The 17,952-nt window shown below is 48.1% G+C and overlaps 2 protein-coding genes across 2 annotated transcripts in view; one reads left to right on the plus strand and one right to left on the minus strand.

Moving 5' to 3' along the window:
* The window catches only part of neflb (neurofilament light chain b), a 2,720-nt gene extending 577 nt beyond the window's left edge, over positions 1-2,143 (minus strand). The window contains exons 1-3 of the mRNA XM_056602578.1: positions 1,041-2,143; positions 772-896; positions 92-654 (exon numbers count right to left, since the gene is read on the minus strand). Of these exons, the coding sequence (XP_056458553.1) occupies positions 92-654; positions 772-896; positions 1,041-2,132 (1,780 nt within the window). The 5' untranslated portion in view covers positions 2,133-2,143. The remainder of the gene's footprint in view (positions 1-91; positions 655-771; positions 897-1,040) is intronic.
* A 984-nt stretch (positions 2,144-3,127) lies between these two features.
* cabin1 (calcineurin binding protein 1) overlaps positions 3,128-17,952 on the plus strand; it is a 53,931-nt gene continuing 39,106 nt past the window's right edge. Inside the window, exons 1-18 of the mRNA XM_056602844.1 lie at positions 3,128-3,295; positions 3,876-3,934; positions 4,066-4,158; positions 4,257-4,370; positions 4,565-4,699; positions 4,815-4,995; positions 5,547-5,676; positions 5,783-5,932; positions 6,583-7,034; positions 7,666-7,837; positions 8,236-8,372; positions 8,961-9,178; positions 10,702-10,774; positions 11,059-11,246; positions 11,591-11,728; positions 12,234-12,422; positions 12,796-13,035; positions 13,763-13,916. Of these exons, the coding sequence (XP_056458819.1) occupies positions 3,932-3,934; positions 4,066-4,158; positions 4,257-4,370; positions 4,565-4,699; positions 4,815-4,995; positions 5,547-5,676; positions 5,783-5,932; positions 6,583-7,034; positions 7,666-7,837; positions 8,236-8,372; positions 8,961-9,178; positions 10,702-10,774; positions 11,059-11,246; positions 11,591-11,728; positions 12,234-12,422; positions 12,796-13,035; positions 13,763-13,916 (2,767 nt within the window). The 5' untranslated portion in view covers positions 3,128-3,295; positions 3,876-3,931. The remainder of the gene's footprint in view (positions 3,296-3,875; positions 3,935-4,065; positions 4,159-4,256; positions 4,371-4,564; positions 4,700-4,814; positions 4,996-5,546; positions 5,677-5,782; positions 5,933-6,582; positions 7,035-7,665; positions 7,838-8,235; positions 8,373-8,960; positions 9,179-10,701; positions 10,775-11,058; positions 11,247-11,590; positions 11,729-12,233; positions 12,423-12,795; positions 13,036-13,762; positions 13,917-17,952) is intronic.

A 17,952-nucleotide genomic window follows, 5' to 3' on the forward strand; every position in this document is an offset into this window, starting at 1 on the left:
AACAAAAGTCTATCACGATAAGCTCTGCAAAAAGGAGATAACATAGCAAACAACGAGACATCATTAGATTGAATAACATCGACACACTTACCTGCTGCCTCTCCTTCGGCATCTCCCTCTGCAGCCTTCTCATCACCTTCTCCTTCCTCTTCGGCTCCTTCCTTGTCGCCTTCTCCCTCAGCTTCTCCTTCTTCCTCAGCTTCTGCCTCGGCGTCTCCGCCTTCCTCTTCACCTTCTGCCTCTGCGTCTCCTTCACCCTCTTCTGCTGCTTCTCCTTCCTCTTCCTCGGCGTCTTCTTCCTTCTCTTCCTGGTCCTTTTCTGACTCAGCCTCTTCTTCGCCCTGAGCCTCCTCGACTTCCTCTTCTGCGTCTTCTTCCGCTTCTTCTACCTCGGTCTGCTCTTCCTCTTCCTCCTCTTCTTCCTGATCCTCCTCTCGAGTGGCTTCTGCCTGCTGGGCGTGGCTGGCTGAGATGATCTCCTCCTTGACGAGTGCTGATCCCAGGCGATAGCTGTGGAGGTGGGGGGCTGCGGAGCTCAGCTGACTCTGCATCTGATACTGGGGGTAGCCAGAGGACATGGAGGAGTACATGCTCTGGGAGTAGTGGGACACGGACGGTGCGCTAAGGCGGTTCTCTTCCCCTTCAAGCAGCTGCCTAGGAAAAGCAAAATAGAGAGAAAAATTTACGAACGATAAATGCAGAATTCCCTCGTTGGGATGGCGTATACTGTTACAACGGGGAATTTAATTATCTTTCAGGTAAACAGCTGACCTGTAGGCGGCAATCTCGATGTCCAAAGCCATCTTAACGTTCAGGAGGTCCTGGTATTCTTTCAAGTAACGAGCCATGTCATTCTTGTTCTGCCTCAGCTCATCCTCCAGTTGAACGATTGAGACCTGCAGAAGAATAATACAGCAACACAGCAGTATAAGAAACATTTACTCATAAACAATTGAAAAGAGGAAATCCAGTGCAACAATCGTAAATTAGTCAAGTGCAACCAAAGCAGAAAGTGTTGATGTTTTATGTCAATCTCCAACCTGCAGTTCTGTGACCTCGTTGCTCTGGTTGTCCTGTACTTCCTGCAGCTGGCCCTCCAGAGCCTGGTTCATCTCACGGCAGGCGTCGATCTCCAGCTCTCTGGCTTTGATCTGTCGGCGGTACTGCTGGACCTCGTCCTTGGCGGAGCGGGCGTGGTCCGTGTTGCGGGCCGAGTCGACCGTCATCACGTTCATCTTGGTGCAGAACCACTCTTCGGCCGACTGGAGGTTGCGCTGGGCCAGCTTCTCGTACTGGACGCGGACGTCCCGCAGGGAGGCGGAGAGGTCCGGCTTGACCACCTCCATCTCCACCGACACCTGGGCGCTGTACTGCACCTGGGACTGCAGCTCTGAGATCTCGCTCTCGTGCAGGCGCTTCAGGAAGGCCAGCTCGTCCAACAGGGTCCCGACCCTCTTCTCGTGCTCCGCCCGGGCCAGGCCCGCCTCGTCGGAGACCTTCCTGGCGTCCACGAGCCGGCCCTCGGCGTCCTCCCTGGCGATCACCTCCTGCTCGTAGCGGCCCTGCAGGTTGCCGAGCACGTCGTCCATCTGGTCCCGGTGGTTCTGCGCCGCCTGCTTCTCGTGGCTGGCCTCCTCCACCGCGGCCCGGAGCTGGCGCAGCTCCTGCTCGTACAGGCCGGCCAGGTTGGAGGGCTCCGTGTGCCTCTGTCTCAGCACCAGCAGCTCCGTCTCCAGCAGCTTCTTCTGCTGCTCCAGCTCGTGCACCCGCTCGATGAAGCTGGCGAAGCGGTCGTTGAGGTCCTGCAGCTGGGCCTTCTCCTCGGTCCTCAGGGTCTTGAACTCGGTGCTGACCTGCGCCGCCTGGCTGATGCTCAGCTCGGCGGCCGAGGTGGAGGAGTACATGGGAGCCGAGTACTGGGTGGTGCGGCTGTGAGAGGGGTACACCCGGCGGGCGGAGGAGCCGTAGGTGGGCGCTGCGGCGTGGCTAGAGTACATGGTCCTGGATACGATCCCGCCGCCGCCGCCGCTGCTTCCGCCGCTGTATCCGCCGCCGCCGTATCCGCCGCTGCGGATCACCGTTTTCCTCTTGTAGGAGGACGGCATGTAGGAGTCATAGCCAAAGGAAGTCATGGCTGCTCTGAGTGGAGGTAGCCAGGACGAGTGTACAGGGGTAGCAGCGTCCCGGCTGCTTTTATAGGGGCCGGTGATGACTGTGACGCAGGCTCCCCACCGCACCCCACCCCGCAGGAGATTCTTTTTTCTTTTTTTTTTCTGCAGGCATGCTGACTGAGGGAATCGATAATGATGTTACCGACCAGCCAGTCTCAGCATCGAGGGAGGCGGGGAGAACGCACTGCAATGGACAGGGTCAGTGAGGACAACGCTCGGGCGGTATGGACAGCCCTGGGAGGAGTGTTATCGTGATGCGATTGCTGTGGTTTGAGGCTCTGTGGAGTTGGCAGTTGAATTCGGTGTAAAAGAGAATAAGTCAGGGAACACACTGTCACACTACGACTACATATTTATACATCTCCATGAATTGACATTATTTTTATGTATTCTTCTGGTGCTGCAGAATGCATTTTTATTGGCTGTGGACGTGACTGCAGCGTATCAAAGATCTTGCAGTTATTATCCTTGATTTACCAGTTATTGACCATTCCATATTGCAATAAAGGCGTGGCCACTCGTTGCTGTCTGTCCACAACTTGTGTGGACACCGCAGGATGGACAGACAACATTGTACTTGGCATCATAACATAATAACATTGTAGTTATCTATGAAGTAACTTTGACAGTGAATGTGTACATTGCTTTAAAACAAAGAGTGGTAGTAAATACAGGAAAAAAAAAGATCCAAACTAAATGCCCTAATAAGTTTTAACTTATTAGGCTCTGGTAATACAATCCACTTTGAAAAAAGCAGTAAGAATCACAATCTGATAAGGCAAACTCCCTGTGTTTCATATTGTATGGGATGGTTCCAATGCTGGGTGCAAGGTGTGTGGTCTCCCCACCCCCAAAACATCGCGATGTCTCATTGGACAAAAAGAAAGCCGCGACACTATCAACCAATAGGACGACGGGTTGCTAAATCAAGGAGTGGCCAAGGGGACATGCTGCGGCTGTGATGCTGTGACGTAGAATACTAACGCTCACAACAACAAAGGATGGCTCGGTAAAGTTTACACCAGTCATTTGGGCCCATTCCGCCATATAATCACGTCGGTATCCGCAGTTTGCTCCACAATCAGAGTCGCACTGAACCCATGCAGCGACCGTGGAGGTGACCGGTAAGACCTTCAGGCTCACCGGGGATGCTCACCCAGGGAGGCTAACGTTAGCTCTGTCGGCCTAGATCGCTAACCGGGTTATCAGATATTAGGTCGAAGTATTTTATTGTTAATGGCCAAGTGGTCAAGACTATCTTTCTCAGATTCTGCAGGGATCACAGGGGCTGCTCCCCCACACCCATGCAACTATATGAGTATATGAGTAAGACTATGCTGCAGGAGTCTGCAGCTGCAATTGTATGTGTGATCGTCCCCGATGCATTGTCAATAACTTAAAAGTGTCATCGTTTTGGCGCTATTCAAGATCATGTCGGCACTGGGATGTAATCACCGTTATGTGGCCAGACACTTCCCTGAATACAATCCAAAAGCTAAGGATAAGCAGGACACGGAGGGAAGACATTGACAGCAAAAGAGTCCAGAGTCAGCGAAACTGACACTAGGTCTGCTGTTAACCTTCCCTTTTCTGGCTGACTGGTGTTGATCAGAGCTGCTGTTTCCATGTTGCAACACTGCCACGCCCTACTCCCAAATATTAATTAATTCATTCATTCATTCACTGTCTCTTATGTTTCTGCAGCATGAATGAAAAGCCACTGCAGTTAGAGTTTGAAGCTCAGTTTCACTGTTATCAAAATGGTAAGATCTTTTACTCAGCTATCCTGCTTGATTTTAAAGCATTCAGCAATTCCATGAGGGCAAACCTACAATACGCTTGTCTTCTATGTGCTTATCTGTCATTTTCTCCCCCCCCTCCTATCCGTTTCCAGATTCGAATAGCAGCATTAAATGCAGCCTCGACAGCGGCTGATGAGTCACAAGACCCCCAGAGAAGTCGCAAGAGTCAAACGAAGGAGGCGCAGGTATAAAGAATATGTGCAACCCAATCAATTACTTTTATACTAAGTATACGACTTCCATGAAACCCACGTGAATCTTTTTTTCTTTCTGTTCTTTGCAGGAAGCCGAAGCGTTTTCTTTGTACCACAAAGCTTTAGATCTTCAGAAGCACGACAAGTTTGACGAGTCTGCCAAAGCATATCATGAGCTCCTCAAGACACCGTTACTTAAAGAGGTATTATTACTCCCTGTTCTGGTGCACTTCTGCTAAGAGGAAATAAAAATCTATGATCTATGAGAAGTCTGCCGGAGCTAAATGCAGCCATCAATCATTCTCTCCTCATTGTAATGTGTACCTCTGCTAAGTTTAGTTCAAGCTTTAGGTTATTTTTGTTACATTTATGAAACCATTAACTGTGAATATTTCAGGCCAAGCCCTCGGAGGACCAGCGGTTGGGGACCAAGCATCCTGGGCTGATGCTGAAGTACTCCACCTTTAAAAACCTGGCCAGCCTGACTGCTTTGCGGGACGATCTGGAGACGGCTATGGAGTTTTACCTGGAGGTATAATAAACATGTATTTTGGTTTAAATACAACCTGTTACGGGTCTGGTCCAACAAAGCTCCTTTGCCTTTGAGATGAATCCCCGTCTCTCTTCCTGTCGCCGTCCTCTTCCAGGCCGTGATGCTGGACTCCACCGACGTCAACATGTGGTACAAGATCGGGCAGGTGGCCGTGCAGCTGGTGCGCATCCCCCTGGCGCGTCATGCCTTCGAGGAGGGCCTTCACTGCAACCCGGACCACTGGCCCTGCCTGGACAACCTCATCACCATGCTGTACACGCTCAGCGACTACACCTGTGAGTCTGGTTGGACCCACGCGTTCTTTAAAGAGAAATGTTTGAAAAAAAAAACTCAAGGAGACGATGTGGTAGTGACCTTTCTCCATTTTGATACCAAAACTAGGGTCACACGTAATTCATTATCTTGTATTTAAGACGCAATGTGTACGATTGAAACCCCTCCAAGTTAGTAGGCGGGAGAATTTCAGAATAAAAAACTCAACAAGTGTTCTTTCCACTGAGAGAGGTACAGGCTGGCCAGACTTTTTAAATTTGTAGAATATATCAGTTATAGGATGTGATTTTATTGAAGACACTATTGATCAGCATTGACTTGGTATGTCCAGGTCATTTTAGCAATGTTACACAATGCGTCTTTAATCGTGGTCATATTTCTGGTCGACAGCTGTAGAAAAGTAGGGTTACATTTTTGTAATAATCTGTACTATAACTCCATATGCAGCCGTTCCTTTACTTCAACAAAATAACCTTATCTTGTTTCCAGTTGACGTCACTCAAAATGCCCCATCTTTTTGTTTCCGTGTTTGTATTCGTCTGGATGGCTGCAGATTGTCTGTATTTCATCTCCAAAGCCCTGGAGAAGGACCACTGCTACACTAAAGGCTTGGTGCTGAAGGAGAAGATCTTTGAGGAGCAGCCCTGTCTGAAGAGGGACACCATGCAGATGTTCACCAAATGGTGAAGAGCATGCATTTTAGTTTTTCCTTTTAACGTTCACTTCCTTCTCCTCTTTCAAAATACCCCGTTTCTATTGCGCTTACTATTTTCTCTTGTTTGCGTGCAGTGACATGTCTGTCCACTACGTATCGGTGGAGGAGGAGGAGAGCCTCTCTCTGGTGCAGGAGGCCCTGGAGCTACGGAAGCGTAGACAGGCCCTGTCCCACCGGGAGCCGAAGCCTGACCTGCTCCTCGTCCAGCCCATAAACTGCTTCTCGTGAGTCCCCCCTCTATGCACCCATCAGCAACCATCTATTTTCAATGCCGGATTGTCCAGTTCGAATTAGGGTTGCCGCGGGATACGGTATTACCGGTGCTACCGGTGTTGAGGACAACACCGAATACTCTGTGCAACACCAGCAACAGTTTTTTTTTTTTTTTTTTTTTTCAGTAATAAAAATAAATTTCTGTAGAAATTAATAATATAATTAGAATTACGAAAATAAAAATGTCATAATAACCGATGGATATAATAATAGATAGGCTACCTAATAAACCGTTGGAACACACAAGACCGGTAACCATAGCAACGCCGGTAAACAAACCCCGCGAAGCCCAATCCCTACGAGAGCTCCCCGCGCTACGGCCATCCGGAGGCGCACAGAGCTGTTGGCCGTGATATTGTCTATAAAATTATATTATACTATTATGCTGTATATAGAACGTTATAAGACGCTTTCACCGAGAATTGGCACGCTGTCACCGAGTGTGAGAGGAGAGTTGACGGAGAAGATGGCGGTTGACCTAGTTTCAAAGTTCATACCGTTTATACTCGGTAATACCGGTGTTGACCCTCAGTGTATTACTCAGTGTGAAAATGTCCACACCGCGGCAACCCCCGTTCGACTGCATTCTGTCTGGCTTCAGGTGGAAGAACCTGGGCGAGTGCCTCCTCGCGATGTACCGGCACCAGACCACGTGTGAACCGCCACAGCCCAGCCTGGGTCGCCGGGTGGACCTGTCGGAGTACCGCGACCCCGACTGCCTCCAGAAGCGGCCTCGGCCCTGCAGCCCCGTGGCCCCCGGCCTGAGCACCGTGGCCCCCGGCCTGAGCACCGTGGCCCCCGGCCAGAGTGCCGTGGCCCCCGGCCTGAGCACCGTGGCCCCCGGCCAGAGCACCGTTCCCAGCAGCCCCAGCTCCTCCCTGCCCTCCGTGGCTCTGCCGGAGATGCCCGCCACGGCCCAACCGGCCCTGGCCTCGTTGGCCCCTCTGGCCCCTCTGGCCCCTCTGGCCCCGCCCTGCTCGGTGCCGGAGCCGACCCCCAGCCACGCCACTGTGGAGGTCACCACCACCGCCGCCGTGGCCACCACCCCTCCAGGTTCGAGTTTGTGTTGAACTCGCTCTGCAGATACATGCTTAAAGATCTCCTATTATGCTACTTTTCTGGTCTTCGTTTCTTATTGATGACTCCTATTGAGCAACCTGACACGAATCACAGCACAAAAAACAATGTAGATTTTCGGGAAACTCTTCCTCCCATCTGGGCGCTTTCAGCGTTCTCTGGCAACACTCGGCTTCGTCTAAAAGGGAACACGTCTAAATGCATGTACGTCATTATTTGACACTTAAGTATGGTTAAACATGACTATAAATCATTATAACAACGTTTATAGGTCATAAAAGTCGAAAAAGCATAATAGGTGCTCTTTAATGACATACAGGCCTACATTTACATTTACATGTAGGGCATTTAGCAGACGCTTTTATTCAAAGCAACTCACAATAAGTACAATTGTTAGAAGAAAGAGAAACAACAATATATCGCTGTCGGTACAGTAAGGCTGTTCATAGAACCGAGTGCCAAGCACTAACCATCACTAGGTTAACCCATTCCCCGTAAGAAACAAAGATAGATAGGATAAGATGTTACACAGCTATTATTTTAAGTGCTAAAAACCACTACATGCTGCATGCTGACAACGAACCCACACCCTGTTGATCCCTCACAGCCATGGAGCCCTCCCTGGCGGACAAGGCGAAGAAACCCCCCAAGAGGAAGCGCACCATCGAGGACAGCGGCGAGACGGCAAAGCGGCGGTCGGCGCGCGTCCGCAACACCAAGTGCAAGAAGGAGGAGAAGATCGACTTCCAGGAGCTGCTCTTCAAGTACCTGCCCTCGAGGTAGGGGCTGGGCCCCGGGGCTGGGGACATGGTAGTGGGGGCTGGGTCTCTGGAGCTATGTGTAGGGCTGGGCTCTAACAATCAACTTCCTGATTAAAATAGATATTCCTTGGAAGTGTCTATCGATTTGAATAATATCATTTGTCATAATGCCCCAGGTTAGAGGGTTTCTTGTACAATTTGCAGCATTAGTTACATAAGAATCGATTTAATATCCAAGCAAAATTGGTATTGTAACTGAAAATATCCCTAACCGAATCGATATTGAATCGAATTGAAGATTAAATTGATTCCGGACCTTGTGAATCGGGATCTAATCGTTCTGGTAAGTCAGTGGCGTTGCCGAGCCCTATTCCCGTCCTCACCCCCACGCCGCCTCTTCCGGGTTCATCCTCCAGGCTCCGGAAGTTCGACCCCGAGGACGACGACGAGAGCCTGAGCAACATGGAGACCCAGAGCGACGCGCAGGCCGACGCCCAGCTTCTCCACGGCAACGGCCTGTCAACGGCGGATCTCATCGAGTACATGGAATCCGGTATGCGGCCGGTCAACCGCAACGAGGATGCATTTCCAAAGCGCGCCAGCCTCATTACGGCACTTCTTGCTTTTTAACTTGCATTTTTATTGAGTTTTCACTAAGTTTTTGAACAGAACAGCTCAACAACATTATTGAAATAAGAAAAACACAAAGTAATAGAGCAAAAAAGATCAACCTAAAATATTAAAGCATATAATAGTTGAGTGGTAGTATCTCAATGTTCAATCTAAAGTTTTCGGATTGGGCATTCATTCCGTGTCACGACGCTTATAAATGTTAAAATTTGCCCAGAACTTTTCATAAGGGTTCTCTTTTAGCGATTGATCATTACGATTTTTAATCATGCCCCAGGTTCGAGGGTTCCTTGTACAATTTACAGCATTAGTTGCATAATAATCTATTTCATTTCAAAGCAAAAGTGGTTTGGTGTCACAACTCTTATGAATGTTAAATTCTTCCCAGAACTTTTCAAAAGTGTTCTCTTTGACTCTCAAAGAAAGTAGGTCATCTTTTCCATCACAAAAAATGTCTTGAACACGTCGTCCCTCCTAATCCGTTGAACACGCCTCTGACGATCCCCTCCAGAGCAAGACGACGTCCACAAGTTCCTCCTCTCCAGCATGAGCAACGGGGGGGTGCTGGACCTGATGCTGCGCTACCTGAAGGCCGTGGGGCAGAAGTACCTGGAGGCCTGGCCCCGGGGCATGGCCCCCGTGGTCCTCCAGGTCCACCAGACCTGGCGGAGGCACAGCGGGGGCCTGCCCAACCCGCTGCTCCGGGACTGCAGCAACCAGCACATCCGGGTAAGGGCCCGGGCCCGGGGCCGGGGGTTTAGCGGATGTGTTACTTGGGAATGGGAATGTTAAATGAATTTGATTAGTGTAGCGCTTAATCGCAGTTAAGCTGCTTGCACACCAACGCGCAGCAACTACCCTGATAACCGCCCCGCTGCTAGAGGGTTCCTCGCGGCGATGTGAAAGGGCCAGGCGTTTTTTGCCGCTGCCGCCGAAAGTTTCAACCCGGGGAAAGCTGAGCGGTAGGGCAAAATCTGTGCGCGAGTTGCCGCGCGGCGGTGTGAACGCAGCTTGAGTCTTAGAGGGCTTTACAGGCCGAATATTGATGACACCCCCCTAACCCGAGCCCCCCAAAGGGCAAGAGAAAATGCTTACCTTCTGTTTACATGGATGGTAAGCAGTGCAAAAGGTGCTGTAATTGACTTTTGCATAGTAGTTATGTAAGCAAATATTAATCAAATAAGGTAGGCAAGCAGCTTTATTTATATAGCACTTTTCACACGAGGCAGACTCAAAGTGCCTCACATGGAAACATCTTCGTACAATGAAATGAAATAATAATATTAAATAGATAAGTAAAAGAAAAGTAAGGCAAAGTTAAAGAAATGCTTTGTAGCAAGTGCAATGTATTCAAGATTTAGCAGAAAGCTAAAACAAACTTACAATTAAACGAAGTAATGAAATACATACGGAAAAGAAAATGAAGAAATAAAAAATATATTGGGAAAGTCTTGCCCTGGGTATGAGGTGCAGGCCGGTGGACCCCAAGGAGCCAAACTAAAGTGTAGAGGAAGGTTTTAAGTTTGCATTTGAATTTCTCAGCAGAGGCAGCTTCACTGATTACAGGGGGCAGCCTCTTCCACAGACGGCGCTAGACAGGAGAACGCTCTGTTTACTGCCCATTTCTTTCTAACGTTTGGTATTGAAAGGGCAAGGGCAGAAAATAATTAGGTCCTCCAGGTAGGCTGCTGGTTCATGCAGGGTTTTAGTGGTCTCAATCGTGTCTCAATATTTATTTTGGATATAATTAGTGCTGTCAGTTAAACGTGTTATTAACGGCGTTAACGGAAACCAATTTTAACAGCGTTAATTTTTTTATCGCGCGATTAACGCAACTTATTATTTAATTTTAATTTTAATTTTATTTTTTGGCTCAAAACAAAGAAGCAGTAGCCTGACTGTTATGTTCAAGGTAGTATGTTTGGATGTTCATCGTTTAATTGCACTATAGGCTTTTTTTTGTATCGTCCTGTTTTGATCAGTATATGCCAATGTTGTTATCAATAAAAAAACATTTGCACAAGGCAAGCCAATGCACTTCTCCATGTTGATAAGAGCATTAAAATGAGAACAATTAATGGGACAAAGAAATCAAGGGATATATAGCATAGAAAAAAGATTTGCGGTTAATCGCGATTCATCGTGAGTTAACTATGGCATTAATGCGATTAATCGCGATTAAATATTTTAATCGCTTGACAGTACTAATTATAATCATAATGTTATGTTATTATTTCCCGGTCTGGATGCAGGAAATGTTGGACATGAGCTTAGCGGGTATGGAGCTACAACAGGAGCAATGGTCCCACACCAAAGGGAAGACCGGTAGGTTGGGTTGTGTTAACCTGGGGAAATCACCATTTTGGAAGGCGGGAAAACTGTTGTTTTCTTAATTTCTTTCCTATTTATTAATATATTTATTTTATTATTATAATTTATTATTGTGATTAATGCTACTACTCATTTGTAATTATTTTTCGATCTTTTAGTTTTCACTTATCTTTATTTTCTTTATCCTGTATTGTTGCTGCTATGTGGCTGTTGAGGAACCAAGCCTAATATGAATTGTACTCCTGTGTACTCTTGATTCTGATCCTCTGCCCGCTCAGTGTCTCCACGGTGGAGCGGCATGGGGCCGAACGGAGAGGCGGAAGACGCAGAGTTCCCTGGGCCGTACTTCCAGAAGGATCTGTTTGTGCTGGCCCTGGGCGCCTCCCAGATGGATCTGTTTGGCGAGGCCTGGCTGGATGTCATGGTGCGCGTCCACTGGCTCAAGGCGCGCTTCCTGGCCCTCCAGGTGAGGTATCCTGCTTGTTATGGGGAAGGGGGATTTACATTTATAATCCATCATTATAATAATACATTTGTATTCTTGTAGCATCCATGTTCTTCCGACTTGGTAGCCTGAACACGCGTAGGTCAGAGATGTCGCGTTTCCCGTTCCGACTTTCCGCCTCTGACCCTTAACGAACGCAGCATAACACCGCACGTGGTTGTGATGTTCTGTGCCTGTGTAGTAATTGACCTTGTCTTGTGATGGTACGGGATCGGCGCATAAACTTGCGTACTCGCCGATACCCGATCGGGGAATCAGCTGATACTGGTATCGGTATCTAAACAACTCTAGCTGTGATCCTGCAGGGGGACATGGAACAGGGCCTGGAGAGCTACGACGTGTGTACGAGTCTACTGCAGGGCAAAGCCATCAGCCCCGAGGGGAGCCACTACACCATCACCCTGCCCAACCTGCGCTCCGACGCGGTCATCTCTGTCGAGGAGGTGGGTGTCGTAAAAAAAAAAAAAAGACTGCAATTTTTTTTAATTGCACCTGTAACTTTAATCTCTGTCGTTGCAGCCTTGGCACTTTTAACACACTAAGTACATTTTATGAACTGATCTTGATGACGGGGCGGCATATGGCAGGGGTGGCCTCTGACTCAGAAGGTAGAGCGGGTTGGCTGGTAACACGAAGAGTGCTAGTTTCGAGGTGTCCCTGAGCCAGACTCCTAACCCTAGCTGCTCCCGACGAGCTGGCTGTCGCCTTGCATGGTTGACTCCGCCGTCTGTGTGTGAAGGTGTGCATGAATGGGTGAATGTGTGCATGAATGGGTGAACGTTTTGCAATATTGTAAAGCGCTTTGAGTGGCCACTGGTTAGAAAAGCGCTAGATAAATGCAGTCCATTTACCATATGATGACGTCGACAAGGTCGGAACTCTCGTCACGATCCCTGTCTCATCCTGGCGGCTCTCTCCCTCTCTCTCCTCCTCCTCCTCCGTGGAAAGATCGAGAAGAGGCTGAAGTCCCTGGAGCGCTGTCAGTCTCTGGAGGAGATCCAGCGGCTCTTCGAGTCCGGCGACTACGACTCAGTGGTGCGCCTGCTGCAGCCCACCCTGCAGTATGGCAGCCGCGGGAAGACCCTGGAGCTGGTCACCTCCGCCCCGGAGAGGCCCGTGCAGCTGCTGCTGCTGAAGGTTGGGACTTACTGTGTGGTGTTGGCCTGGCACTTAATGTACGCTCTTATTGTATGGTGTTGGCCTGGCACTTAATGTACGCTCTTATTGTGTGGTGTTGGCCTGGCACTTAATGTACGCTCTTATTGTGTGGTGTTGGCCTGGCACTTAATGTACGCTCTTATTGTATGGTGTTGGCCTGGCACTTAATGTACGCTCTTATTGTGTGGTGTTGGCCTGGCACTTAATGTACGCACTTAGCGTCTGCTGAATGTAAATGTTGGGACATGATCCTCACAAGCTCTGCTCGTGTGGCTTGAGTGTGTGACCTCTCTCTCTCACTCACTCACTCACTCACTCCCTCCCTCTCTCCCACTCTCCCGCCGTGTGGCAGGACTCCCTGCTGAAGAGCCGAGACTTCCAGCAGTGTCTGCTGTGTGCGGAGCTGTCCCTCAGCGAGGCCCTGCAGCAGCTGGCGGCCGCCGACGCCTCGCCGTCCGCCAGGGAGGAGTGGCTGGCCGTCATCACCCAGCTGCTGGCCGCCATCGAGGTCTGCTTCGCCGAGGACGCCGCGCTGCTCGCCAACGTGCCGCGCTCCTCCAGCATGGCGCGCCTCGCCAACAACCTCATCCAGGTATGGAGGGCGCGCACACACGCACGCACGCACGCGCGCGCGCGCACACACACACACACACACACACACACACACACACACACACACACACACACACACACACACACACACACACACACACACACACACACACACACACACACACACACACACACACACACACACACACACACACACACACACACACACACACACACACACACACACACACAGGGGTTTTTTGTTCACCTACGACATGTGGCGGGATGTGAGTCTCTCGGGATCTCCCGATTCGGTGCTTGGGGTTCAGATTCAATTCAAAACGATTCCTGATGCGACGACGATTCTCTAATTTCTGCATCGACTCCGGTCGGCTGTGTGCTCAGGAAGGCAGCGTGGCTGTGTGTCATTTTTATATATTTGAAAAAGTTACATCCACTGATTGCTTTAATTGCTTTTTAGCCCTTCTTCTACTTATCTATTATTTCATTTTATTGTATGACAATGTTTATATGTGAAGCACTTTGAGTCTGCCTTGTGTATGAAAAGTGCTATATAAATAAAGTTGCCTTGCCTTGCCTAATGTCTACACACAAAAGCACAACAAGATTTTCTTTTGTGTCGTTATGCTTCAGAACCCTACCGGATAAAAATCTGTATTCTTACAGGATTCAATCGTATTCTTTCTTAAAGCCAGACATAACCAGAGCAACTAACAAATGATTGATTGTCCCTGCTGGTGGTGTAGCTCATCGACCTCAGCATGAACATCCCAGAGGACCCCAAGGAGCCCTTCTTCTCCTCGGTGTTGCCCTGGATCCTCCTGCACCACCTCATCAAGCACGAGGAGGCCGCCTTCCACTGCATGCTGAGGAAGCACGTCCCCCTGGGGGACGAGGAAGGTCTGTCTGGCTCCCCTGCTCTCTGGTCTTCTCTTTAGCTCTGTCTGTCTCTGGCTCATGTCCTTCTCTGTAGCTCTGTCTGTCTCTGGCTCTCTGTCCTTCTCTGTAGCTCTGTCTGTCTCTGGCTCTCTGTCCTTCTCTGTAGCTCTGTCTGTCTCTGGCTCTCTGTCCTTCTCTGTAGCTCTGTCTGTCTCTGGCTCTCTGTCCTTCTCTGTAGCTCTGTCTGTCTCTGGCTCTCTGTCCTTCTCTGTAGCTCTGTCTCTGGCTCTCTGTCCTTCTCTGTAGCTCTGTCTCTGGCTCTCTGTCCTTCTCTGTAGCTCTGTCTGTCACCGGCTCTCTGTCCTTCTCTCTGTAGCTCTGTCTGTCTCTGGCTCTCTGTCCTTCTCTGTAGCTCTGTCTGTCACCGGCTCTCTGTACTTCTATGTGGGTCGCTTTCTCTGTCCGTCTCTGGCTCTCTGTTCCTCTTATCTTAAGAAAAATCGGATCCATGGAATCCAGGCTGCCTCGCAGCGAGAAATGAAATTGCGCGCAAGGCAGCATGGCTATAGCCAGGCTATTTCGGAGGCGGGACACGTTCAGAATTCCATTCATAAATTAACAGACGTGAAATGTCTGGCTGGCTGAAATTTGAGAGGAGTTCTAGGAGTGTCCATGGTAAGATTTGTGTAACCAACTAGAGAGAGGTATGATCAGTTAAGCATGACGAAGGAGAAGTGTATGGAAGTAAATCTGTGCCATCGGATTTTGAAAATAAAAAGCCATTGAATTCTAAGCACTGAATATTTATGCAATGAAATAACGTATCTGAATTTGAATTTCAACATAATCAACTTCCCCGCGCTGAATTTTTTAACGTTGAATATTTGATTTTGAATTTTTAACGTTGAAAAATAAAGCTGAATAGGAGTTCAATTCAAATCCAGATACGTTATTTCAATGCATAAATATTCAGTGCTTAGAGTTCACTGGCTTTTTATTTTCAAAATCTGATGGCACAGATTTACTTCCATAGAAGTGACTCAAACATTTTGTGGTTGAGAGGGCGTATCTGTTTCCACCATATAGGTTTCTACAGGACAAAATTGGTGTGGGGGTGGGGAATCTAGTGGGGGATATGTTCAACAAAAGAACAAGGAATTGAAAGCTACTTACAATAGGCCTAGGCTACATTATTTCCCATGATGGCAGCAAGGTTCCACTTTCAGCTGGAATTCACCGGTACATCAAAACCACGTGTCTTCTTTAGATTTCAGTTCCCTTCATTTATTCACACAGTTCAGCAGCGGCATTCATTCAGAATCAGAGCCCACATTATATCTGCATTTAGGGCGACCATCACTACCCAGCCGAAAAATAGATGCGCTATAAATGGTTTTGTATATAGCAGTCAGGAACATGGGCATAGTTGTGGAAGTGCTGGTGTTAGAAAAAAAAAGTTGACGGGAATTAAAGTGCTGCACATTGACTGTACAAATGTAGATTATTCATCACAAGAATTTTAATTCAGAAATCAAATAGTCTAATAAAGTCTGAATTGTGAGATAAAATTCAGCATTCTGATAATAAAGTCAGAATACTTGGATAAAATCCGAATTCTGATAATTAAATCCAGCATTAAAGGTTAATTTAGGAAGGTTCTCACCAGTCATTTGTCGCCTGGTCGCGATGTCGATTTTTTTTTTTTAAAGTAGTTCACTAGCGTGCAATAATTTGCAGTGTGACTGTAGAGAACTTCCTTAAATTAACCTTTAATGCTAGATTTGCATGAACGCTTTTGTGTGAATTCGTTTGGTTCTCTTCCATGGAAGCTGGAAGTGGGGGATTCCTGGGGCTTGCCCCATGAATTCAACCCATGCACACGCTCACACGCCACACTTCGTATTTCTCACACAGAGAAATTACCAGGATAGCGCCCACCGCTATTTAACAGGTGTTACAGGTAGGAATCAAATGTGTTTCCCGTACGTAGGGTAACCAGACGTCCTCTTTCGCCCGGACATGCCCTCTTTTTGAGACACTTTTAAAAAATGTTTTGCGGAATTTCAATAGTCCAGGATTATATTAAAGCCTCATACATGTTCACATTGAATTTGCGTTGCGTTTCTCTGGGTCGTTTACAAACTAGTTAGGCTACGCCCTCCCCTACTCAGTTCTGTTTGCTTTTCATTTGTGGAAGTGAGTAGGGGGAGTGGTTAAGCAGAGCCTTCAGATTGGACGGTTTGACTTACTCAGTTACCGTCGTGTTTAGTATTTATTTTTTTACCATTAGTTTTATAGGGACAAACATTAACAAATTTCTCCTACAGGGGATTGATAAAGTTCTATCTAGACTATTGAACAGAAAAAAACACTTGGTCATACTTTACACACTTTACCACTGCATTGGCCTAATGCCAGAGATATATTTTCAGCATTGGACTGAATGCCACATAAATATATAATTATGTTTTTGCACGTTTGCAACGTTTAAAAGTTCAGGGTATAAAGTATATGCCTTTACTTGTATTGCTTAAGCCAATAGCCTTTAGAGGCAGTGTTTTTTCTGAATATTAGTGTTAAGGGCCAATAATGCTTACTATCATACGTTAGTTACCAGGTATGTGGACACATAGTCACATGTAAATAACATGTGTGATGATGGTGTAGCCATGCATGTTGTTTTATTAACGTTTTCAACTCAGTTCCTTGGTAGAACCTGGCTGGTAAAAAAGATGAGTGGCTGATAGATTTTTAATTCTACCTGCCACAGTGGCTGGTGGGCAAAAAAGTTTAATTCCATCTCTGATGTGTGCGTGTCTCTGTCCTTCTCTGTGGCTCTGTGTGCGTGTCTCTTTCCCTGCCTGTCTCCGTCTCTACGTTTTCCTCTTTCCCTCTGTGTCTCTTCTCTCATTGTCTCGGTCTGATGGTCATGGGTGTTCCCTCTCTGTCTCAGTTCTTTCTGTGTGTCTCTTCGACTCTCTCGTTGTCTGATGGTCGCTGCCCGCATGGTGTCAAAATTTTAACATGGTGGCTCACTCTGGTCTCTCTCTGTCTCTCTGTGTGTCTGTTCTCTGTGTGTGTCTCATTATCTCTCTGTCTCTCTGTGTGTCTGTTCTCTGTGTGTCTCATTATCACTCTGTCTCTCTGTGTGTCTGTTCTCTGTGTGTGTGTCTCATTATCTCTCTGTCTCTCTGTGTGTCTGTTCTCTGTGTGTCTCATTATCTCTCAGTGTCTCTGTGTGTCTGTTCTCTCTGTGTGTCTCATTATCTCTCTGTCTCTCTGTGTGTCTGTTCTCTGTGTGTCTCATTATCTCTCTGTCTCTTTGTGTGTCTGTTCTCTGTGTGTGTCTCATTATCTCTCTGTCTCTCTGTGTGTCTGTTCTCTGTGTGTCTCATTATCTCTCAGTCTCTCTGTGTGTCTGTTCTCTACGTGTGTCTCATTGTCTCTCAGTCTCTCTGTGTGTCTGTTCTCTACGTGTGTCTCATTATCTCTGTCCCCCTGTGTGCCTCTTTGACCATGTCTCTGTCTGATGGTCGCTGCCTGCTTGGTGGTAGTCATGGTAACCCGTTGGTAGACTTGGTTCACCATGGTAACCCGGTGGTAGTCATGCTTCACCATAGTAACCCGTTGGTAGTCATGGTTCACCATGGTAACCCGGTGGTAGACTTGGTTCACCATGGTAACCTGGTGGTAGACTTGGTTCACCATGGTAACCCGGAGGTAGACTTGGTTCACCATGGTAACCCGGTGGTAGTCATGGTTCACCATGGTAACCCGGTGGTAGACTTGGTTCACCATGGTAACCCGGTGGTAGACTTGGTTCACCATGTTAACCCGGTGGTAGGCTTGGTTCACCATGGTAACCCGGTGGTAGACTTGGTTCACCATGGTAATCCGGTGGTAGACTTGGTTCACCATGGTAACCTGGTGGTAGACTTGGTTCACCATGGTAACCCGGTGGTAGACTTGGTTCACCATGGTAACCCGGTGGTAGTCAAATCATGGTAACCCGGTGGTAGACTTGGTTCACCATGGTAACCCGGTGGTAGACTTGGTT

The sequence above is a fragment of the Gadus chalcogrammus genome, chromosome 11 (genome assembly GCF_026213295.1).
Source record: "Gadus chalcogrammus isolate NIFS_2021 chromosome 11, NIFS_Gcha_1.0, whole genome shotgun sequence".
NCBI classification, from domain to species: Eukaryota; Metazoa; Chordata; class Actinopteri; order Gadiformes; family Gadidae; genus Gadus; species Gadus chalcogrammus.